The sequence below is a fragment of the Talpa occidentalis genome, unplaced genomic scaffold (assembly GCF_014898055.3).
Source record: "Talpa occidentalis isolate TD23 unplaced genomic scaffold, MPIMG_talOcc4v2.1 talOcc4.12, whole genome shotgun sequence".
Classification (NCBI taxonomy): Eukaryota; Metazoa; Chordata; class Mammalia; order Eulipotyphla; family Talpidae; genus Talpa; species Talpa occidentalis.
Window position 1 is genome coordinate 22,663,134 of NW_023601212.1, and position 26,262 is coordinate 22,689,395.

A 26,262-nucleotide genomic window follows, 5' to 3' on the forward strand; every position below is an offset into this window, starting at 1 on the left:
ACCCTGCACATCAATGGAGGAACAGAGTTAGTTCTAGTGGAGCAGAGAGCCCAGATTCATGTTTTTACAGCTAGAAATACATGAATTATAGGGAATGTGAGCTGAGCTGGGTCTATACCTGTCTAATTTGACTCTTCTCTCTCATTTTCACAGATTTCCACAGGAGAATGGGCATAAGAAATCAGTCCACAGTGACTGAGTTTCTTATTTTAGGATTAACTGAACAATCAGAGCTTCGGTTGCCCCTTTTCTTCCTCTTCTTAGGAATTTATACAGTTACAGTTGTGGGAAATCTCGGCATGATCTTATTAATTGGGTTGAGTCCTCAACTTCACATTCCCATGTACTATTTCCTCAGTAGTTTGTCTTTTTTAGATTTCTGCTATTCTTCTGACATAACTCCCATAATGCTGATAGGGTTTTTAAGCAGAGAGAAAGCAATCTCCTATTCTGGATGCATGACTCAGTTTTTTTTCATCTGTATGTGTGCCGTTTGTGAGTGCTACATGTTGGCAGCAATGGCGTATGATCGCTATGTCGCCATCTGCAGCCCCCTGCTCTACAATGTCATCATGTCCCCGCGAGTGTGTTCTCTGATGGTGGCTGCTCTCTTCTCAGTGGGTTTTACACTTTCCATAATTTATGAAGTTTTTTTGGTCAGGATGGAATTCTGTGGATCAAATATCCTTAAACATTATTGCTGTGACATTATCCCTCTTATGAAACTCTCCTGTTCTAGCACATATATTGAAGAACTTTTGATTTTTGTCATTGGTGGATTTAACGCAGTAACCACCAGTATGACAATCATCATTTCTTATGTTTTTATCCTCTCCAGCATCCTCCGCATCCAATCTAGAGAGGGAAGATCCAAAGCTTTCAGCACTTGTGGCTCCCATTTGACAGCTGTTCTTATATTTTATGGGTCTCTCATGTCCATGTATCTCAAACCCGCTTCCAGCAGTTCAGCCATCCAGGAGAAAGTGACGTCTATATTTTACACTGTTGTGATTCCCATGCTGAATCCCCTGGTTTATAGTCTGAGGAATAAGGAAGTGAAAAATGCACTGATGAAGCTCTTAAAAAGAAAAATATCTTCAAATTGAGTATGCGTTCTTTAAGATTTACTTATGTAACAAATGTTCGATGTATTTGTGTTCATTACCTAAGACTTTAAAAATAATTTAAATTGAGATGAAATCATATAAATGTTCTGAATGTTGATATCTGAGGCTATATATTTGTTTACAAAATATATTTGTACATAAGATTAATAAAAGGTTAAATGCAATTCCTGAACAATCTTGAAGAAGAGACATTTGAAAGAAGCCTAAGTGAAGAGAAGAACATAGTTATGCCAAAAACAAGAGGATAGAAATAGGTACAAATTAAAATATGGAACAACTTTTAGTAAAAAATATTAACAAGCAAAAGTGTGATGTACTCGATATTTACATTTAATGTTTGATACCATGCTGGAATTCAGCATCAAGTTTTACCCTTATTTTCCTCACTTAGGGTAAAAAAAAAATACAAAATCATGATGTACTGCATAGTTAGATGAAGAAATCCACACCGAATTGTTTAGTGTGTTGACATTAGATTTCTTTTCATGGATTATTAATAGGAACTGTTGATCAGTAAGAGAGGAATCATGATATAATAAGTGTCAAAGAATTTTATACTGTTTTGAAGGATTTCTTGAAAATCATTGTAATAGATACAATCAAAATTGAATTCACTGAAAAAAATCCAGGAGAGGGCTAATATAGCATGGTCCTAGTATTTGCATCTGCTGATCAATCAATAGGACTTAGAACTTCTATGTGAGGAGATGATATAGAGACAATCTAAATGTCTTTTTTCTTTTCCTGTGTGACCAGTGTATGGGCAGTATTTTACAACTTTATTTATTTGTTGTGAGTTAGTATTTTCTCTTTAGGCTATAAACCAGGAGTCTTTAATTTCTTCATATAAAATATTTGAATTAAATATAATGGAACATTTATGGTTTCAAGAATAAACTCTACACATACCAAGACAATACACTGATGAGGAATGCTATATGTCAATGAATTTATTTACTTCACATATGCTTATCAAGCATACTATATGCCAGGCACTCTTCTAAGTGTTGGAATATTAAATGACTATGATAGACAAGGCTTCTGCTTATTTTTGGTGATGGGGGGAGTGGCAGATATTATAAAAGGAATTAAATGAACAAGCATGATAATGGTTAGTGGGTTAAGGTCAATTCCTGAAAAATCTTAAAGAAGAGACATTTGAATGAAGCCTGAGTGAAGAGAAGAGCACAGATATGCAAAATACAAAAAGATAGAAATAGGTACAAATTAAAATATGAACATCTTGACTATAGAAAGTAGCAGAAAAGGTAGTATGATTGTTGAAGTGAAAGAAGGAGGTTAGATAAACAGTCACATGGATGATCATGTCGAGTTTGACTTTAATTTTCAGTACAGAGAAAACACTGGTATGTTTCAAAAGCAGCATGATGTAATCTGTTTTATATTAAATGTATTCTAGTTATTACTAAGAAGATATATAGAGATGTGTGTATATTTGAGTGTTTTGATAGGGGAAAAAGGGGCTTTTGGTTAGATTGGAAACAACAATTGGAATCTATTGAAATTTCTCTCTTTTTTTTTTTTGGTGGGACTCTCACCGGTGGCCGGGGATCGATCTGGTGCTGCAGAGGCTGTGGGCAGCCTCGCAACCCAGCGCTCAACCGCTGTGCCATCAGGGGAGGCCCATATTGAAATTTCTTACAAGAAAGAGAGAATTTTAGTTAGAATATAGCAATAGAAATGGGAAAAATGGATGGATTTAGGCTATATTTCTGACATTGAAATCAGTAATATTTTGCTGTTGAATTAAAGTGTGATGCTTGAGTATAATAAATTTTGTAAATTGAAATAAAAATTTAGAAATTTGGAATACTTAAATAAATAAAATGAGTCCAGGGAAGTATGAAGAAAAAAGGAATAGTCTCTTACAGACTAGTTGCAATGTTTGAACTTCATATGGGTGAGTTTTATTTAGCCAAAACAAAGATAATACAGTAGTTGAGTTAGTTATACAATTTAATTATTAGAAAAAAATATTCCCTGTATTCAAGCTAAGAAGAGATTTCTTATAAGTTGTAAAAAATTCACTTCTAATTTTTTTATTTCCCCCTAAAGAAACAATAACAAGAACAATAAGTTTATGTAGGGGTTTCTAGATGTTGTTAGTAGATGGAGTTTTTGAAAGAAGGGAGGACTTGTGTTTTATATATAGTATTTATACCTCTTTGGATTGTATCTGTTTCATGTAATGCCTAATGCATTTTACTGAAGAGATAAGTTCGCCTTGGAATCTTTTTCTATTTAAAAGAAGATATTCCTTATCCTTGCTTAGAAGACCATTTCAGAAGATTAAGAGAGATGAGGCAATATAGATTGAACCAGGATGTTATAATAGGTGGGATTCATGCTTTATTCTCTTATACATCCCCATGGAAGATAGCACTTTTATGAATTATTGTATTACTATAAATCCAGATTTATCTTCAAAATTCTATTAAACCCAGTGCTTCAGTTTGCCTCTATCACTGGAGCAGTAACGGTAAATAGGAAGGAATCTAATTATCTTGTAGCTCTTACTGATTTTTATACATTTTGCTTGTATCTAATGCAAAGAATAGTGCAGTTAACCAGGTTGAGGGACTATCTAGATATTTTGCAATAAAATCCCAGCTACTACTACTCAAGAAGATTTTACCTTACGTTTTCTCATTCCTTATCCCATAAAAATTTTGGGACTTTGAAGGATAGCTGCATATGTCTTTTTTCCAAATGTATTATAATGCAACTTTTAGTAAATATAACATTTAATTGTTAAAATCTGTATCTTCTGAAAATACCCACTTTTTATTTATGATGAATGAAAACTGATATGTAAGATTCTGGAGGAAATAAAGAATAAATTCAAAAGACAAAAATGCCATTAGCTAAATTTCTAAAACATTAAAAATTGTTATGTGTCAATTAAGCACAGCAAACTATATTTTAGACATTAAAAAAATCAAAATCACACTCCTCTGAAGAGCTTTTGAGACAAAAGGATAGAAAACACTAAAGAATAATTTTTTTTTTTTTGCATTTCTACAGCAAATAATACTTCCTGTGGTTCCACTGAAAGTGTGTGTTTTTACCTGGAGGCTGTTTAGAAGAGTATAGTGCTCCCCAATGAGTTTTTTTTTTTCTTCTAGAGATTTATTTATTTATTTATACAAGCACTGGGTTACAGTCAGAAGCGCGGGAGGGAGAGAGAATTCACCAGAGCCAGAGCGGGGAGCAGAGCAGGCAGAAGGACCGAAGAACACTGCTGAGGGGAGCAGCAGGCGGCAGGAGAGGCCTGCGCACCGTGTAGAGGCTGTGGGCAGCTTCACAATCCAGCACTCAACCGCTGTGCCACTGGGGAGGTCCCCAGAAAACACTAAAGAATAATTAACCCTCAGACTGACTGTGGTAGGATAACAGTAACATGTAAGTTCCCACTATGAATATATTAAAAAGCTGTTTTGAGATTGGCCAAAAGGTATCCCAGGAGTATGTTCCCTGATAGAAAAGAATGAGGAGAGCCTTATAACCACTCTGTCTTTCTACCTGAGGGTACTTTATAGATGATACTTCAGAATAGGGAACCCCAAGCAGAGTTCAGTAATCTACCTGTTGATAAGATATTAGATATTAGAATTTGGGGAGGTGAATTCTCTTGAGTATTTGGTACAAAGTAAATATTTGTCTTTAGATATAATCCTCTTAGACACATATTCTTAGAATACTTGGTACATAGTACCTGAGAAGAAATGTATTCTGTAGACACACAGGGCTGTGTATATCATCATAGAGAGTTTCCTTGAGTGTTTGTCTCAGTGCTAATGTGACAAGAACTTGAAAGGTCAGGAAAATGATAATGTGAAGTACCTGAAAAGTAACACTTCTCAGAATTTAAAAGTATATGGTGGGTGCTCCAAATCCATCCAGGCAGAAGAAATCTTTTTCAACAATTTGGAGAATCAGAGATATCATGATTTTACAATAGAGCTAAATAATTCACTTGAGTAAAAGCTTTCCCAGCTCAACCTGATCAATAAATAACTAAACTGCTTAACAAAATCAATTTCAACACTCATTAAAGTAAGTAATATAGTCCAAATATGTAGCAATGTAATCATAGCAATGCTTGCATGGAATAGAAAATCACTAGACACACAAAAAACATGCATTGTATCCCATAAGCAATAGAAAAATCAATTGATGGAAATAGACACAGTATTTATAGAGATGTGAAATTATAAAAAGCAGTTCTTTTAAAAGAGTGTGGAGGAAAAATAGTATGACAGAGAAAAATATAAGATATTTTAAAGACCTAAATGGGAATGACATTACTGAAATGCCAATGTATTTAACTCCAGTGATCTGTCCTGCCACAAAAACGGTGAAAAAAAAAAACCAGTAAAACCTGTCAGAATAATTTTTTTTCAGAACTCTGCTTCTTAAATGGTCATTTATAGAAACCATGTGAATGCAGCATCAAGAAAGAGGCAACTTAAAAATAGTAATAAAGCTGTATGACATTTTCTTGCCCTTGCACAATCTCTCCCTGGCTCTGTGGTAGGCTTGAAGATGAACATGTCACCAGTGTGGAGCGCTAGTCAATGAACTTGACACAGGTAGACCAGATTTTATTCCCAAAGAATCATATCTGTCCTAAACTCTTTCGGTTGTCTGCAAGATTGATGATACAAGATTCTTTTTCTGTCTAAAAAAAGTTTATACAGTATTGAGCAAGGCAATAAATAGGACCATAAAACAAGATAAAATGAAAAAATAAAAGTTTGTAGCAAACCCACATATATCAAAAATGACTTTAAATGTAAATGGACCTATCTCACCAATCAAAAAGTACAGGAGTGAATGACTAGATTAAAAAAAAAGAAACAACTCAATGATATGCTGCCTATAAGAGGCTCAACTATAAGACAAACATAGAGTTACAGTGAAGGGATGGAAAATATCACTCCACGTCAATCAAAACTTCAAAGGTAGGAACCATTATACTCATATCAAATGAAAATAAATATCCAGTCAAAAAAGGTAACAAGAGATAAAGATGGACATTATAAAAATATAGGGGAGAGGTAACACTCATTAAAATGTATGTTCCCAACAGAGACATACCAACATATATAAAGCAAATATCAACAGGCCTGCAGGGGCATATTGACAGCTATATAATAGTGTGAGACCTTAATACCTTTTTTTTTTTTTTTAATAGAGGCATGTTTATTTATTTATTTATTTGTTTGTTTGTTTGTTTATACATGCACTGGGTACAGTCAGAAGCGCAGGAGGGTGAGAGAATTCACCAGAGCCAGAGCGGGGAGCAGAGCAGGCAGAAGGACCGAAGTACACTGCTGAGGGGAGCAGCGGGCGGCAGGAGAGGTCTGCGCGCCATGTGGGACCCTCCTCTGGTGGCCGGGGAGCAGCCGGGGATCGAACCGGCGGCGCAGAGGCCGCGGGCAGCTTCGCAACCCAGCGCTCAACCGCTGTGCCACCGGGGAGGCCCTTAATACCTTTTTTTTAAAGATTTATTTTTTATTTATATAATAGCTGGGGTACAGGCCAGAGGTGTGGGAGGGTGAGAGGATTCACCAGAGACAGAGTGGGGAGCAGAACAGGCAGACAGACTGAAAGCACTGCTGAGGGAGCAGCGGCGAGACAGGAGAGGTCTGCCACACAATGTGGGACTCTCCCTGGCCAGCCAGGAATCGAACCCATGCTGCAGAGTCTGGAAAATAATAACGTGAAGTACCTGCAAAGTAACACTTCTTAGAATTTAAAAATATATGGTTGGTGCTTTATAGTGCTGTGCTCAACCCGCTGTGTCCCTGGGGAGACCCCTTAATACCCTTCTTGCAACAGTGGACAGGTCATCCAGACAGAAAGTTAACAAGGAAAAATGGCCTAAATAACAAATTAGATGAGATGGACTTACTAGATATTTATAAAGCATTCTGTCAATCACCTTCCCTCCTCCCTACAAAAACAGAATACACATTCTTTTTCAAGTGCTCATGGAACATTCTCTAGGATAGATCATATGTTGGGACACACACGAATAAAATATCAATAAATATATGAAGACTGAGGTCATATCAAGCTTCGTTTAAATCACAATGGTATAAAACTGGAAATCAACAAACAAGAAAAGGGGAAACCACAAATATTATATAGATAATATACTTCTGAACAACTATTAGGTCAATGAGGAAATCAAAGGCTAAATAAATACCTGGATAATTGAAAATGAAGGCACAAGTTATCAAGAACCTATGGGATGCAGCATAAGCAGTTTTAAGAGGGAAATTTATAGAAATACAGATATATTTCTGAAAACAAGAAAAACACATCTAAAAAAATCTAAGCTTATACCCAAAGAAACAAGAAAAAGAAAAAAAAATTGAAGCCAAAACTCTGTAAAAGAAATAATAAAAAATTAGAATGGAAATACTCAAAATAGAGAGGAAAAGAAAATACCAAAACAAAGATCCATGAGAACAGAGGTGGTTCTTTATGAAGTTGAGCAAAATAGACAAATCCTTACCTGTACTCACAAAGACAAGAAGGCGAATGACCTGTACACTGAAAACTATAAGACACTGGAAGGAACTAGAAGACACAAGAACTGGAAAAACATTCTGTGCTTATGGATTGGAGTAATTAATAGTTAAAACTGCCACATTACTTAAAACAATATATAGTTACCTCTTTGGAGAAGTTTCTTTTTAGCTCTTCTGCCCATTTTTTGACTGGATTATTTTCTTTTTGTTGAGTCTCGTCAGCTCTTTGTAGATTTTTGTGATCAGTCCTTTATCGTTAGTGTTGGGTGCAAAAATTTTCTCCCAGTCGGTAGGGTTTCTCTTTGTTTTGTGATTGTCTCATTTGCTGTGCAGAAGCTCTTTAATTTGATGTAGTCCCAGCTGTTTATCTTTGCCTTCACTAACACTGCTTTGGGCAATGTGTCTGAGCACCTGCACCCCAATGTTTATAGCAGCACTATTTACAATAGCTAAGCTATGGAAACAACCCAAATGCCCAAAAATAGAAGACTGGACCAAGAAGATGTGGTACATATACACAATGGAATTTTTTTTTAATTTTTAAATTCCCCATACAATTGCAGCCCCCTAATTTTGACCCCAATCCCTCCTTTCCCTGTCCACCCCACCCCAAAGTGTGTCTCAGGTTCATAGTTGTTTGTTGATTTTGATTTTTTTCTTTCTTATAGTTATTCTTTTTTCTGGTCCCTTATTTAGGTTTTCTATATTCCTGTTATGAGTGAGACCATCAGGTATTTTTCTTTTTTTTTCTTTCTGGCTTATTTCGCTGAGCATGATCCCTTCCAGCTCCATCGCTGTTTCTGCAAATTGCATGTGTTTATCTTTTTTGATTGCTGAGTAATATTCCATGGTGTATATGTACCACATCTCCTTGAACCAGTCAGCTATTTTTGGGCATTTGGGTTGTTTCCAAAGCTTAGCTATTGTAAATAGTGTTGCTATAAACATAGGGGTGCAGGTGCTCTTTGGAATTAATGTTTCTGTGTCCTTTGGGTAAATACCTAGGGGTGGAATTGCTGGGTCATATGGAAGCTCTATCTTTAGTAGGTTGAGGAATCTCCACACAGCTTTCCATAGTGGTTGGACCAATTTGCACTCCCACCAGCAGTGCAGAAGAGTTCCTTTCTCTCCACATCCTTGCCAACATTTGTTGTTTCTAGTTTTTTTAATATGTGCCATTTTCAATGGTGTGAGATGGTATCTCATTGTAGTTTTGTTTTGCATTTCCCTGATTGTAGGTGACGTTGAACATTTTTTCATATGCCTGATGGCCATTTGTATTTCCTCTTTGGAGAAGTTTCTTTTTAGCTCTTCTGCCCATTTTTTGACTGGATTATTTTCTTGAGTCTCATCAGCTCTTTGTAGATTTTTGTGATCAGTCCTTTATCTTTAGTGTTGGGTACAAAAATTTTCTCCCAGTTGGTGGGGTTTCTCTTTGTTTTGGTTATTGTCTCTCTTGCTGTGCAGAAGCTCTTTAATTTGATGTAGTCCCAGCTGCTTAGCTTTCCCTTCACTATCACTGCTTTGGGTGATGCGTCTGTAAAGATGTCTTTGAGGTGCATGTCATGTAGTGTTTCGCCTACATTTCCTTCTATATATTTTATGGTTTTAGGTCTTATGTCTAGTTCTTTAATCCTACACAATGGAATATTACTCAGCATTCAAAACAAGATAAACACATGCAATTTGCAGAAACATGGATGGAGCTGGAAGGGATGATGCTCAGCGAAATAAGCCAGAAAGAAAAGAAAAATACTGGATGGTCTCACTCATAGCAGGAGTTTAGAAAACTTAAATAAGGGACCAGGAAAAGGAATAGCTATAAGAAAGAAAAAAATCAAAATCAACAAACAACTATGAACCAGAGACACACTATGGGGGGGCAGGGAAAGGAGGGATTGGGGTCAAAATCAAGGGGTTGCAATTGTATGGGGAATATAAAAATAAAATTTAAAAAAAAAACAAGAAAAAGAAAAACAACAACTTATAGTTACAATGCAATTCCTATCAATATCCTAAGAGCATTTTTCATAGAAATAGAATGAAAAATTATAAATTTATTTTGAGCTTCTAGAGCCCCAAGTCATGTCAAAAACATCCTGAGAAAGAGCAACAAAAGGAAGGTATCACACATCCCCAATTCAAACCAAACTACAAAGTGATAGTAATCAAAACAGCATAGTATTGGACTAAAAATAGACAGGCAAATCAATGGAATAGAATTGAAATCCCAGAAATAACCCCACACATATATGAATAACTTATTTGCACCAAAGGAAACAAGAGCATACAGTAGAGCAAAGAATGTCTTTTTAATAAATAGTGGTGGGAAAACTGGAAAGCCACATAGAAAAGAATGTAATTAGACCACTATTTAATGCCACATTCAAAGATTAATCCAAAATGAATTAAAGACATGTATGTGAGACCTGAAACCATAACTGATTTCCTTTTGCAGATTACCTTCCTGTATCTGTTTATATTACACCCATGTTCTGCATAGATGCAATCAAAATATTTATACTATGTGTGGGTACCAGCATGAGTAGTAAAATCAGACTTTAAAATGATAGTTTTAATGAATGTACAACATACCTTGTGTTGATATATGATCACATTGTCCTGGAAGTGTTAAGTTGGCATCACTGATTGTAATTTCATCCATATAGAGCAATGGGCTGGATGGAAGCAGAGGAGAGAGGTGGTCTACACAGCTGATTCCCTCACCTTCTCTAATCCTCATCCCCTTGTCTGATAGACACTTTAACAGTAGTGCCCATCTATAAAATCCTTTATATGTTATGAAAAACTTTTTTTTTAAAGATTGATTGATTGATTGATTGATTGATTTATACATACAAGCACTGGGTACAGTCAGAAGCGCGGGAGGGTGAGAGAATTCACCAGAGCCAGAGCGGGGAGCAGAGCAGGCAGAAGGACCGAAGTACACTGCTGAGGGGAGCGGCGGGCGGCAGGAGAGGTCTGCGCCCCATGTGGGACCCTCCTCTGGTGGCCGGGGAGCAGCCGGCGATTGAACCGGCTCTGCAGAGGCTGCGGGCAGCTTCGCAACCCAGCGCTCAACCACTGTGCCACCGGGGAGGCCCCTGAAAAACTTTTTTATTTGACCTTCAGAACCCCTTAAAATTCAGGCGGAACAATTGTTAGAATTTTATCTATCTAATTAATAAGAAACCTTGGCTTAGGTGAGAGAACTTGTGAAAAGTCACATCACAGCTAGTAAATAGCAGACCTTGATATTAGATATCTTCGAATTTAGAATTTGATGCATTCATGGCGATATGCCCTCTTTCTTATTCTCTGCCTCTCCTCTCCTTTCCCTTCCCTCTCTCCTTTATTTATTTGAATATCTGTTCCATGCTGACATTTAGTCATCAAATCTATAGGATCCAGAAGAGGAATGTACAATTCAAATCATGATTCGTGTTATCGTTAGTGCAAGTTTGCTTCTCATCTCGGTGTCAATTAAAAAATTGGAATCCACTTGGGACCATGTGGAAAAGTACAAATGTTTTCCACCTGAAGGTATTTGGGAAAGTAGCAAGTATAATAATGTAGCATGTTTGATTGCAAGATTCATTAGTTGAACATAATCCCAGCAGGGGCAATTAAAACTTTTCTTGAACATCATGAGCTCTGGAGACCATAAAGGAAAATGGAATAATTATTCACCTAAATAAGTGTCTGTGTCACTTATTAGCTTACGTACTGTGATCCAAACAATGATTTGAAGAATAAGGACATCTGAGCCTTTGTCTCTCAGGGAAGGGAGACAAGTCTTAACTATGATGTTTCTAGACTCTCACCAGATACTTGTATTCATTTACTTTAAAGTGCAAGGATGGATGGTGGCTATCTCCCTCGACCCCACCAGATACACATTTCAGTTAGGGACTGAGAGACCTTGTGTTAATAGTCCTCACTTTCTGAGACCTGGGTAGTCTGATTCCTGCTTCAGTGACATATACTCAGGCAGAACTATATCATGTTCCTTATGGCAGAAACAGCCATGCCTGACATCTGGCTGGAGGAAAAGGCACAAAGGGTCTGTGTGAACCCTGGGGGCATACAGAGAAGTGGGTATTCCTCTTTGTCTGGGTCTTACTGAAGATGGTGATTGGGGTGTTCATGGACACAGTATCAACACAGCATACATGTGTGGTCTTTGTGCTGCCCCTCACATGCTGTTTCAGGCTACTGGCTTCTCTCTTCCATTCTCCAGCAGGATGTCTCCTGAGTTGTGGGTTTTTAGGATTGGGTTCCCTGATGGGCTACACTTTAGTCCCTAGTATCTTGATTATGTAACTCTTGGGAATGCTTTTGAAATTGAGAAAACTTTTTCCACATTAGAATTTCAGAATCAGAACTCCAGGGGTGGAGCCCACTTTTACCAGACCCCCCAGGTGATTTCTCAGCACATTAACCATTAGCACTTGCTTCCAGTGACAGTGCTGATAATGGCACATGGTGTGGGACGTAGTCGTGTATGTGTTCCTTGTCCTCTTAGGTGCTCTCCACCATGTGCAGGTTCTTTGAGATAGAATACAGGGAACCCACTAGACTGGCATTCTGAATGCAGGGCATCTTAAAGGCTTCTCTCATGATCACTTCAATATTTGCTTTTTGGAGATGTCAATGATAAAAAGATTGGCAAGTATTTACTTTTCTAGCCAAGTGCTCTGACTTTATTACTGGGTAGAATATTTCCCCCCAATCTATGTTTGCTCTTCAAAATTAATGATGTGTTCCAAATAACCTTAGAGGACACTGAATACTTTCTCTCATCAAACCAGATGAGAAGCATCTTATAATCAGAAACTTCCATAATCAGAAACTAGTAACATTGACCCCACTGATTATCCAAGATATGTTCAGTCATCCCCTGAATTCTTCATCGATTCCTACTGTTTTCTTCTTCTTAGTTCTTTTGCTCATGACCATAACTGTATTTTGAATATATCTTGATTCCTGTCAGCTTCAGTGAGTTATCCTCTCTTCTGAAGGAACAGTTTAAAATTTAACCTTCCACTAAAAAATGGGCCTGCCATGTGACCCAGCTATTGTACTCCTAGGAACTTACCCAAAGAACAACAACAACAACAAAACAGAAGGAAAGCTGCACCCCTATGTTTATTGTAGCACTATTTACAAAAGATGTAGAGACAACCTAAATGCCCCCAAAACAAATGAGTGTATTAAGAAGATGTGTTATATATACACAATGGAATACTACTCAGTGATCAAAAAAGATAAACTCATGTCATTTGCTCAAAGGAATTATGCTAAGTGAATAAAAAGGCAACCTAAGGACAAGAGAAAATATTTGCAAATCATGTATCTGATATGCTGGAAAAATAGATGATTAGCAGCTTAGTTACAAGTCATGGATCTAGATATTATTAAAATAAAAAATTCAGTACTAATTTAAAAGGTGATAAAATAGCCAAATGGCCAGGCAGGACAATATAATACCAGATAACTTGAGAACTTAAAGTAATATGACACTACAAGGGTGAATTTCTCCACATTTAGTTTTAGATTTGTTGTGTCCATGTCACTGGTGAGTTCAGTCTCTTTTTATGCCACCATCTTGAACTAAATTCCAAATCTTTGTTTTAGAGTTATTCTGGTCAACATTGGAGAGTTATTTAAATGAAGATAAGGCTAGAGACAGAGATACTGATTAATTGATCACTCTGATAATCCCAAGAGGGATAATAAAAGTCTTAATATCTGAAACTTAATTAGGATGAAGAGGAGAAAAAGACTTGAAATATGAGGAACATAATAAAGGGCCTGAACAATCATTTGAGTCTGATTTACTCAAATTTCTAACATGGATGACCCAATGGCTTTTGGTGGATTTTAAAATGATTTAGACATTCTAGGTTAAACACAGAATGTTTCATGTACCTTCAGATTCTGTCTTGATGTGCTCTTTTACAATTGGCACCAAAGCTTATAAATAATCAGAAATAATAAATTTAAAGGATTACAGAATTGTCACTTGAAGTGAGATCCTGAATGTCATGATAATTAGCATTTGATGATGGATTAATTTATTACTTTTATGTTCATTTCAATTTTATTCCAAACCTATGATTTATTTATATGGGATATGTGATCTGGAGTCTCAGATTAATTATTGTATTCTTCAGTTACTGTTACCACTTAGGAACTCATTACTAACTGCTACTTTACTAACTTGTTAAAAATAGTACATGTTATAATGAATTGACTTTGGTTCAAGATATTTCCCTAAGGAAACTTTCAAACCTCAAACTTAAGAAAAAAGAAATTCCTTAGGGCATTTATCTGTAACAATAAGGCAAAAATAATTGGGTATTTTTAAATGGAGGAAATTTTAGATATTTAGCAAACTGGTCCAACCACTATGGAAAGCTGTGTGGAGATTCCTCAACCTACTAAAAATAGAGCTTCCATATGATCCAGCAATTCCACCCCTAGGTATTTACCCAAATGACACAGAAACATTAATTCCAAAGGGCACCTGCACCCCTATGTTTATAGCAGCACTATTTACAACAGCTAAGCTTTGGAAACAACCCAAATGCCCCAAAATAGACGACTGGATCAAGAAGATGTGGTACATATACACAATGGAATATTACTCAGCAATCAAAAAAAAAACGCATGCAATTTGCAGCAACATGGATGGAGCTGGAAGGGATCATGATCAGTGAAATAAGCCAGAAAGAAAAAGAAAAATACCAGATGGTCTCACTCATAGCAGGAATCTAGAAAACTATAAGAAAGAAAAAATCAAAATCAACAAGCAACTATAAACCAGAGACACACTATGGGGGGGGGCGGGGAGAGGAGGGATTGGGGTCAAAATATGGGGGGTGCAATTGTATGGGGAATATAAAAACAATCTTAAAAAAATGTATGTTTTCTGGCCTTGGAAAATGTAGAAATTTAGAGGCTAAAAAATGTCACCTAAAATATCAATCAAATTAATCAGATTAATTATTTCAAATATTCCTTTCAGCCTTTAAGACATTTTTGGTAGTGAGAAAACTATGAATGAATTAAGAAGTTTTGAAAATCCCCCTTTTAAAGTATTTACTTCCACAATTACCCTTAAGGGGTTTTCTTTATATACAGGTGAAACATTTTCCACTTCTCTTTTGAACACTCCTCCTTCTCCACATCACCACTGTATAAACTGAATGGGATGTGAGTCTTAAAACAAATAAGGCTATTCTGGCCTCCCCGGTGGCGCAGTGGTTGAGCGCTGGGTTGTGAAGCTGCCCGCAGCCTCTGCAGCGCTGGTTCGATCCCCGGCTGCTCCCCCAGCCACCGGAGGAGGGTCCCTCATGGCCGCAGACCTCTCTTGCCGCCCGCTGCTCCCCTCAGCAGTGTACTTCAGTCTGCCTGCTCTGCTCCCTGCTCTGGCTCTGGTGAATTCTCTCACCCTCCCGTGCTTCTGACTGTACCCAGTGCTGTATAAATCAATCAATCAATCAATCAATCAATCATAAAAAACAAAAAACAAAAAACAAATAAGGCTATTCTGGACATTTCAAAATGTTTGGCTGAAATCAGGTACTGCTATTAAATTCAGTTTTTATCAGGATGACAAAATTGTGTGCATGAACACAAATAAATTTGACTTAGCTTTTTAGTATATATGATAAGAAGCTTATATTTGAAGAATTGTTCTCCAAGAGATTTGGGGTTTCATTGAACAGCCAGCTCTCAGATCAGTGGTGAGAATGGTGATGGGTAGGGAGAAAGCAAGGAAATGACATTTACAAAGTCATTGAGTTTATAACTGGTAAAGCCCTAGATAATTTATTATTTCCCAACATAAAAAAAATTGCATGAGAAAACCTACTGAGGGCAATTTATTAAATTGGGTTCATAAATGAGTAAAAGCAGATCCCTTTGGGTAAGGGATCTGGACTAAAGAGCAGAAGACTATAGGGTTTAAAAAGTGGACGGTTTTAAAGGAAAATTCAAAATAAAAATAGAATTTGAGGAAGAAGTTATCAAAAAAGGGTTTTTCTAATTATAAAGTGTTACATAGACAACAGTGTTTCACACCAGCGAGGTTACAGATGTCACTGTAACTAGAACCCTAATGGGCTTTGGACAACAAATTCAACAAATATTAGCTATGCACACTTATATTTAGATGTTTAGCATGAACAACATTTGAATGGAGTTCTTTAATCCCAGGGTTTTAATAGCATGGTTATTACTGATAACTAAGAAAACAAAACAAATTTATGGGTAAGCAAATTATAGTTTTAATGCCCTTTATTTAGACATGTAAGACATAATTTAAGTGATCTATATTTTAAGATGTGGCCTTATTTAATCAATTCCTTCTCATTGGGGATTGTTAAATTTATCAAGTGATGAAGAGTCAGAGGTAGTTTTTCTATTCTTTTCATGGTCCTTTTTTACATTATATGTGTTTTTTTTTCCTTTATTTTTTAAATTTTTAAATTTTTAATTTTTTTTATATCATTGTTCATTTTTAATATTTCTTTTTTTTTTTTTATAGAGGCATGTTTTTATTTATTTATTTATTTGTTTGTTTGTTTTGTTTATACATGCACTGGGTACAGTCAGAAGCGCGGGAGGGTGAGAGAATTCACCAGAGCCAGAGTGGGGAGCAGAGCAGGCAGGAGGACCGAAGTACACTGCTGAGGGGAGCAGCGGGCGGCAGGAGAGGTCTGCGCGCCATGTGGGACCCTCCTCTGGTGGCCGGGGAGCAGCCGGGGATCGAACCGGCGCCGCAGAGGCCGCGGGCAGCTTCGCAACCGAGCGCTCAACCGCTGCGCCACCGGGGAGGCCTTATATCATTGTTCATTTTTAAACAATATTTTCTTCCCCCCACCCCCTCAGGTGTAGTACCCATAGAGTTTCCTTCACCAAGGCACCCGTGCACCATCACCTCAGTCCCCTGTGCTCCTCCCTCCCTCCCTCTGATCCCTCTCCTGCCTCCTCCCCTGCAGTTATATCTCTGATTTAGAATTGTCTGTTTTTACTTTATTGTGTTTTTTACTCTTATTATTTTTTTTACACTGATGTCTTATTTGGTTCCTCTATATTCCTACTACATTATATGTGTTCTTACTCACCTTTTTTGTTTCTGGATTTTTCAGATATCTTGTGAACTGGATTCAATCGTTTTAAAGCTTGTTTTGCCTAGTATTAGGGCCTTATCTTCTACTATATGGCACTGCCTTTGTGTCAAAGACTATGGACATATATACAGTTGAAAAATTGGGTTTATCATCATTGGGGAAATGCAAATCAAAGCCACAGTGAGATCACACTTCACACCTGTGAGAATGGTTCATATCAAAAAATCTAGAAACAACAAGTTTTGGCAAGGGTATGAAGATAAGGGAACCCTTGTACACTGTTAGTGGGATTGCAGACTAGTCCAGTCCCCATGGAAAATTAAGGAAATTTCTCAAAATACTAAAAATAGATCTACCGTAGGATCCAGTAACTCCACTTCTAGGTATCTACCTAAAGAATGCAAAAATACTAATTTGAAGTGATACAGGCACTCCTATGCACATTGCAACACTGTATGCAACAGAAACAACCCAAGTGCTAATGGACAGATGAGTGGGTTAAGAAGATGTGGTATAGATAGACAATGGAATACTACTCAGTGATAAAAAAAAAGTTTCCCATTTGTGGCAGCATGGATTGAAGTGGGGATAATGCTAAACAAAATAAGTCAAAAGGAAAAAGACAAATGTCACATGGATTCACTTATATGTGGACATAAAGAAACAAAACAAAAGGTCAGTTAAAACCAAACCAACCCTTGGGCCTCCCCTGGTGGCGCAGCGGTTGAGCGCTGGGTTGCGAAGCTGCCCACAGCCTCTGCAGCGCCGGTTCGATCCCCAGCTGCGGGGCGAGGGTCCCACATGGTGCGCAGACCTCTCCTGCCGCCCTCTGGTCCCCTCAGCAGTGTACTTCATCAGTCTGTTCCCTGCTCTGGCTCTGGTGAATTCTCTCACGCTCCTGTGTTTCTGACTGTACCCAGTGCTTGTATAAATAAATAAATAAATCTTTAAAAAAAAAAACCAAACCAACCCTAGAAATATGTCTGCAGAGTTTAGACTACTAGAGGGAGACGCTGAGGGGGAGAGTAAAGTGTAGAGGGTGTCAAATGGACTGTGGTAGATCACTATGGGTGGCATGGTGGTGGGTGTGGTATAGTGACATTCATCTGAGGAGGTGTAATCCTATCCCTCTGAATCACATACAATGTTGTAAAACAATCAATACATTAAGGGAAAATTTGGTTTATTATTTGTTGTAGTGATAGAGAGTCCACACTGTGGAGGATGTGGCATGTGTTAGTAAGACAGTGAACGTATTATAGGATTTAGGCTTTGGTTGGGTACTTTGAAGGAGGGTCTAAGGAAGTGGGGGCTTTCTCTGGATTGGATGCTATCAGAAAGATGGGGCAATTCTATGATTGGTTATCTTAGTAATTACCTTGTATATAGTGAGGTAAGACAATGTGAGAGAAAGCTCTAACTTGTAAAGAAGCAGCAGCCATTCCTTGGGTAAAAAAAGAGGATATTTTGGTATTTTGTGTTGCACAGTGGCCTTGTCTGAATAAATATTCCGTGAAATTGTTTCTATAAAATGGGAGAAAAGCGTGACTTTTCTATAGAATTCTGTATCTTTGTACAGCTTTTTCACAAAATCCACCATTAAATTGATATGGAATCTGCTTATGAATTGTTTTCATGTATTTATTCTGAAAACTCCAAATCCTTTATAAGGTAAATTAAAGTTTGAGTTCAACCTCTTTTTTCTGTATCTAGGGTGTGATGTGTCTTTTCCTCTATGAGAATGGCCCATGAATAAATAGTGATATTTGTTGCTCTTGCTTAAATATTTGAGAATTGTTTTTGAGAATATGAGGTAAAAGAGGTTAATTACTATTATTGTAATCAGATAAGTTTAACCTTGAAAAACCAATAGGAATTACAGAGTTTACTTGGACATGACAGACTGTTTAGGACCCCAGGGGAATTATCACTCATGTTCTGTTTTTCTCAATTAATAAAATCTTGGTGTCCTGCTTTAGTACACTGAGACCTAGAAAACTTTTCATGTCCCTAAATAATTGACAGAATTATGTCAGCTTTTCCTTTCTTAGGACTGTTGATAATAATAATCCTTCCAATGCTCTAAATATTATAAAATTTCCTTTCTGTGTTAAAGTGGAGAAAAAGTCTTTCATTCTTGCCAAAAACTTATAAAAGATGTCTTCACCTTCATTTCATTTATTCTATTAGTCTATATCTACTCCTTATTTTAACCTGAAAGTCCTTAGATTTGTGAGTTGGAGTGATAGTTAGGTGCCAATAAGTAAACACATGCTTTCTAGGTTGATCAAGTGCAATCACCAAAAGATACAGATACTTTCCAAAGCAGCCAGGTGTGGAGTGGAAAAGTGTTCAATTGGATTACTCTCAAATAGTACACCCCTCTATGCGTTTTTTGCCTTGTGACTCTTGTATACTCCATTTATTTCAGCATCACAGTACTCATCAGTTTATCTCTATCAAAGTTTTGAAACATTGACATGTCTATGTATTAAAATTCAGAAATTGTTGGATTAGTTTAAAAAATCCATCTATATTTTGGTTACTGGACACATCTAAACAGAAGAGAAATAATGATTCAAGTGAATCAAGAAGATGTGGTATATATTCACAATGGACTATTACTCAGCAATCAGAAAAGAAACTATGCCATTTGTGGCAACGTGGATGGAGCTAGAAGGAATTATACTAACCAACATAAGTCAGAAGGAGAAAGGTAAATACTAGATGATGTCACTAATACGTGGAATATAGAGAAACCAATCTAAGGCTCAGATAAAGGCAAACCATTTCTACATACTTGTGATTTCTTCCCCACATATTTGTGAATAGTTTTCCTCCTGTTACTGACATTTTAGTTTATTCCATTGTGGTTGGAGAAGACACATTGTATGACTTCAGTATTTTAAAATATACTGAGACTTGGGCCTCCCAGGTGGCGCAGCGGTTGAGCGCTGGGTTGCGAAGCTGCCCGCGGCCTCTGCGGCGCCGGTTCGATCCCCGGCTGCTCCCCGGCCACCGGAGGAGGGTCCCGCATGGCACGCAGACCTCTCCTGCTGCCCACTGCTCCCCTCAGCAGTGTACTTCGGTCCTTCTGCCTGCTCTGCTCCCCGCTCTGGCTCTGGTGAATTCTCTCACCCTCCCGTGCTTCTGACTGTACCCAGTGCATGTATAAACAAACAAACAAATAAATAATAAATAAATAAAAACATGCCTCTATAAAAAAAAAATATACTGAGACTTGTTTTGTGACCTAATATGTGATCTATCTTAAAAAAGTTTCATGTACACTTCACAAATATTTGTATGCAGCAATTGTTGGGTGGATTGTACTCTATAGGTCTTCCAGGTCTAGTTGATTTTTACTGATGTTCAATTCCTCAACTGCTTTCCAGATATTCTAATCATTGTTCAAAGTGATGAACTGAAGTCTCAACTATTAAAACAGAATTGCCTTTGTCTCCAAGTCTGTGGATGTTTGCTTCATATTTTGAAAAATCTGTTGTTTGGTGTGCACATGTTTGTGATTGTTATGTGTTCTTGGTGAATTGAAATTTTATTGAAATATTATGTCCTTCTTTGATTCCTGTAATAGACTATTTTATTTTTTAAAATATATGCATATTTACTTTTGTGTAGAAAACTGGGGTGTAGGCCAGAGGTGAGGGGGTGAGAGGATTCACCAGAGACAGAGCGGAACAGGGGAATTTACTGAAATACACTGATGGGGGGAGTAGTGGATGAAACAGGATAGGTCTGCTGTGCCATATGTGGGTTAGCTCCTTGGCCAGGGATTGAATTCAGGCCATAGTGGTGATAGTGCTGAGACTTAACCCCAGGAGGGCCCTCTTATAACAGACTTTATCTTAAAGTATATTTCATTTGATATTTGTATAGTTACCCAAGCTCCCTTTTGGTTATTTGCTGGCAGTGTATTTTTCCATTATTTACTTTCAACCTATTTGTATCCTTGGATCTTAAGTGAGTCTCTATAGCTATAGTGCTGGAACATTAAAAAAAATACTTTCTGTCAATCTCTACATTTTGGTTGGAAATTTAATCCATTTATATTTAAAGTCATTACTGATAAAAAGGAATTACTTCTGTTATTTTGCTATTTTGTTTCTGTATGTTTTCTGCCTTTTTGTCCCTTATTACCTAGATTGCTCTCTTTTTTTGTGTGTTTATTTTTCAGGATGCATTTTGATTGCCAACTCATTACCATGGGATTACAATTAATGGCATAATTGTAACAATCTAAGTTAAAGTGATACCAACTTACTTTCAATATTATACATTGTGTGCCTATGCCACTCCATTTCTGCCCCTTTATTTTGTTGTTACAAATCACAACTTTATACTTTGTGTGCCCATTATAATAGTTTCATAATGCTATTTATGTGTTTGTTTTTTATATCACTTAGGAAATAAAAAAAGGACTTAAAGGACTTAAAGCCAAAATCAATAATACTGGCTTTTATATATACTATTTATAGAAAAAAGTAAATGCTTTTTGCTTTTTTTTGTATTTGCATATATAGTTACTTTATTGGAGATCTTTATTTCTCCGTTCATCTTTAAATTAATGTATAGTGTCCTTTCCTTTTACTCTATTGATATACTGGCAACACATCCCCATCTTTTTAGAAATATGAACATGTCTTAATTTCTAGTTTATTTTTAAGGAAGAGTTTTGCTATATATAGCATTAGTCTTACAGCTTTTATTAAAATCTCTCTCAGTATTTTAGTTAGGTCATTCCACTGCTGTCTAGCCTCCATGTTTTATAATAAAAACTGGCTGTTAATCTTTTAGAGAATCTCTTATATGTGACTACTGTCTACTTGCTTCTTTCTGCTTTCAGAACTTTTTCCGTCTTTAGCTTTTCTGATTACAGTTTTTCTTGGTATGGGTCTCTTTGCATTTATCCTTGATGTTTATTGAGTTCCTTAGATGTGTAGATTCATGTTTTTCAACAATTTAGGACAAATTTATTTCCAGTTATTATTTCTTTAAGTAAGTTTTCTGTCTTGTTTTTCACTTTCTTCTTTTAGGGCTCCCATAATGCATATGTTGGTTCTCATAATGGTGTCCTAACGGTCACTAAGACACTGTTCAGTTTTTCTTTTATATTATTCTTGTTTTCTTTCTGATCCTCATTAATTTTAATTTACTCCCTTTAGTTTCATAGATTTGGTCTTCTGCATGTTCATATCTGCTATTGAAATTCTCTAGTGAGTTTCTCCATTTTATTGTTTTCAGCCCCAGAAGAACTGAAAAAGAGCTGCTTTTTATAATTTATTATTACTATCTATTTTTTCAGACATTCTCCTGGTTTCTTTGCCTCATTAGTCATAGTTTCCTTTATTTCTTTGATCATATTTAAGGGATACTAGTCTTTGTCTAGTAACTCCAATGTCTGGGTTTCCTTAGAGGCAGTTTCAGTTCATTTCTTTGAATGGGCCATACTTTCTATTTTCTTGCATGCTTCATATCAGAAAAATTTAACTTTACTATTGGATTGTGATACTTCTGATTCTCTAAATTGTTCATTAAGACATCTCTTTTCCAACTGGATGGGTTTGGAGCCTCTCTGAACTCTGAGAAATGTTCAGTGTTCACGTTATAGTTTCCCAGCTACTATTATTTTTCTGGCCTTGTTAAGTTCCTCCCTACACATTGGTCTTCAGTCACTCAAGATAATTCCTGTGAAGATTTATGCAACCTCTCTGTCTGCACAACAGTCTTCCTTTTGGGTGCTGAATATATGGGGCCTTCACCTCACCCAACTCTGACATCTGTTTCCTCAGCACAGTTAGATTATTGAGCTAGGCTTGGGATCCCTTTCTCTGAATTATGGTCTATAAAGTGCCCTCAGATGGAAAGTCATGGTGGTTATAAGGCACACCTGATTTGTGTTTCCATCAGGAATCATACTCCTGGGATACCTATTATGCAAAGTCTCAAATGTTTTCTAAAAATTTATTTCTATTTTTCTAGTTATGTATGGTAGGAAATTAACTCTGATTTCACTCTCATTGGCATTGTGAAAGTTTCTCATTTATTAAATTTCCTAATATTTTGATTCTTCAGCTAATCAGAGGAGTTTGAATTTTTAAAATGTCTAAAATTTTGAAATTCTCAAACTGTACATAATGATTTCAATTTTGTGTTGTGTTTCATGACATTTCTACTGTTTTGAATTTATTGGCTTTTTCCTCTAGAAAATGACATAATCCACTTTGATATATCATGTATAGAAACAAAGTGGTATTCTCAGAATAGTACAAAATTTTAATAGATATGTATTTTTACATTTAAATTTTATTAATTATGCTTTTAGAAAAATGACAGAGGAAGTTATAATTCTGAAACTCTGGTTTCCTTTGCAGCTATCTCATAAATTTAAACTGGGATATATGAAAAGAGACTATCCAGAGTCCAAATGTTCCTAAGTTCTTGTTAGAATAATGCCCCCAAATCACTGTGTAGTGCTTTACCTAGCAACTATTCTGTTCAGTTACAAGTTACATTAGTAAAATTAGTTACAAGTTCTAAGTAATATTAGTAAAATCTACAAGGAAATTAGTTTTATTTCCATCATTACTCTTCAAATGATACAGATGGTCTTCAGCACAAGGTTTAAAATCATTTTCAGTTTACTGGATATAGCCTACTCTGAATATACTGGAGTACCACAATATAAAAGTGATTTCTTCATGGGTATTCTTAAAAAATTAAATGCATTAACCCCACATATGTATCCTCCCAGACTCTATTTCTTGTCTCCTCTCTCTTAATTTTCTGAATTGACATTCTAAAGAGGGGTGAGCAATATCTTCTTCCAAGAAGGAAAAGATTCCAAGCCAACTTAACTCTTCAGTAACTTGGGTGACGCATTCCATGAGATAGGTAAGACCCAAAGAGGTAAAAATACCTTAGAAAAACACCACTTTGCTCCATTCAAAAGCGCTACTCACTAGCATCTTCTACTGTTCCCTAAGTAAATTCTACATAAATGTTTTTTTGGTCTCTTTGGGATAATGGGAAAGAATTATTGTTTTTTTTTACAATTTTATAAAAATTTTGCATATCACAAATACTTAGACTGATCCTTTTTTTAAATATTGAGGTAACATTGGTTTAGAATATTGTGTCATTTAGATGTATAGGATCACACACTTCGCGTACATATTTCCCCACCACACCTACCACCAAAAATGGTGCCTTTAAAAAAAAAAAAAAGAGAATAATTTAACTATCACCACTACTGTGTTTATCTTTATTTTGGCTAACTAGAAACTCAGACAGTTGAAGATCAAACTGTGTAAATTTTGGGTCCATTTCTGTTTTTCTTTTGAAAGGTCTTTTATTTATATTTTCCAATTTCTAAATTTTATTTTACACCCTAAGTATCACATTTTATTTTAATAGTGAAACATTTTATTTCAACAGTAATTGTTATTGATTCAAAATAAGAAATCTGACTTGAAATTATCCATTTTTTCCTGCTTCTGTTGCCATAGTCTAATTAAAATTTTATCCTTCCTTGCAAGATAATTTTACTAGAATCAACAGTGTTCTCTGTGTTTCCATTCCTTCCCTTATCAAGCCCCCAAACATACGCATAACACATATACATATGCATCTATATATTTTCTTACCAGTATAAAAAAACCTTTTGCAAATGTAAAATGGATTACATCACTTTTTCTTTGAAACATAGCAGTAACTTCTCTTTGTACTAAGTATAAGGTCATACTCCTGACATTCTTAGCAAACCTCCTTTGGTCCTCTTTCTCCTTTTTCATAATTTTTCAGCTAGAATACCTATTTCTTGTTTATTGCCAAGGTGATTCCATACTTAGTACTCTATACTTGCTTATGACCTTCTGTTTTTGCATATCTGTGCTCATCTCTTTTGTTAGAGCCATTTTACCCAATTTACAGATTCAGTGCAACCCAAATAAAAATTTCAATGGCATTCTGCAAGTAAATGGAGTGATATTGAATTATTATTATTATAAAACACTACTGAAATTCATATGGAATCACCAAAGACCCAGAATAGCCAAAGCTTTTTTCCTGACAAGAAAGTGGGAAAATGGGCATTATAATTCTAGACTTTAATCTATACTATAAGGCTATCATAATTAAAATAGCATGATACTGGAAATAAAACAAACAAACACACCAATGGAATTGAATTGAGAAATAAACCCACACATATATGGACAGCTAGCCTATGACCAAAGAGCAAAGAACATACATTGGACCATGGAAAGCTTCTTCTATGAATGGTGTTTGGAAAATTGGAATACCACATACAAATGAGTGAAACTAGACCACTAATTCACATCACACTGAAAAATCAACTCAAAATGGATAAAAGACTTGAATGTAAGACCTGCAGCCATAAGGTACATAGAAGAAAACATAGACAAAATGCTAGAAGATATGAGCCTCAGAGCTATCTTTATAGAGTCATCCCCAGCAACAAAGAAAACAAAGGAGAATATAAACAATTGGGACTAGATCAAACTAAAAAGCTCTACACAGCCAAAGAAACAGCAATTTAAATGAAGAGACACCCTCCTGAATGAGAGAAAATATTTGCACAGCATACTTCTTATAAGAGATTGATATCCAGGATATAAAAGGAACTCATACAACTCAACAAAAAGAAAACAGATAACTTAATCAAAAAATGGGCAGAAGTAGACACTTCTCCAAAGAAGACATACAGATGGCCAACAGGCACATGGAAAAATGTTCATCATCACTTATCATCAGAGAAGTAAAAATCAAAACGATAATGAGATACCACTTCATACCTGTAAAATGGCACATATCAGCAAGACCAGAAACAAGTGCTGGCAAGGGTGTGGAGGAAAAGGAACATTTTTATACTGTTGGTGGGAATGTAGACAGTCCAGCCCCTGGGGAAAGCAGTGTGGATGTTTCTCAAAAGATTAAAAATGAATCTGCCATATGCCCCAGCAATTCTACTCCTACGTAGCTATCCAGAAAAGTACAAACAATACTAATTCAAAGGAAACTTTCATCCCCATGTTTTAGTAGCACTTTTTTTTTTTTACAATAGCCAAGTTATGAAAACACCCTAAATGCCCCAAAACAAATGACTGGATCAAGAAAATGTGTTATACATATGCAACAGAATATTACTCAGCAATCAAAGAAGATAAACTCATGTCATTTGCAGCAACATGGATGGAACTGGAAGGGCTTACACTAAACGAAATCAACCAGTAGGAGAAAGATAAATATTCATAGTGTCACTTATATGTGGAATATCGAAAAACCAAACAGAGGGTCAGACAAACACAAACTTTAAAACCAACCCTTGAAAACTCACCATTGATGTATGGCTTTGAGAGAGGAATAAGGAGGAAGAGGGGTGAAAACCAGGAG

General features: G+C 36.3%; 2 protein-coding genes across 5 annotated transcripts in view; both read left to right on the forward strand.

Moving 5' to 3' along the window:
• The window catches only part of LOC119240793 (olfactory receptor 4D5), a 388,728-nt gene that overhangs the window by 154,581 nt on the left and 207,885 nt on the right, over positions 1 to 26,262 (forward strand). The gene's annotated exons all lie outside the window — the stretch shown is intronic.
• Positions 168 to 1,109, forward strand: LOC119242091 (olfactory receptor 8D4-like). The gene has a single exon (XM_037507871.2). The coding sequence runs from the start codon at positions 168 to 170 to the stop codon at positions 1,104 to 1,106; it is 939 nt and encodes a 312-aa protein (XP_037363768.1). The 3' UTR covers positions 1,107 to 1,109.

What these genes read in the sequence shown, in the direction of transcription:
- LOC119242091 (XM_037507871.2), top strand. Translation starts at nt 168, where the DNA reads ATGGGCATAAGAAATCAGTCCACAGTGACTGAGTTTCTTATTTTAGGA.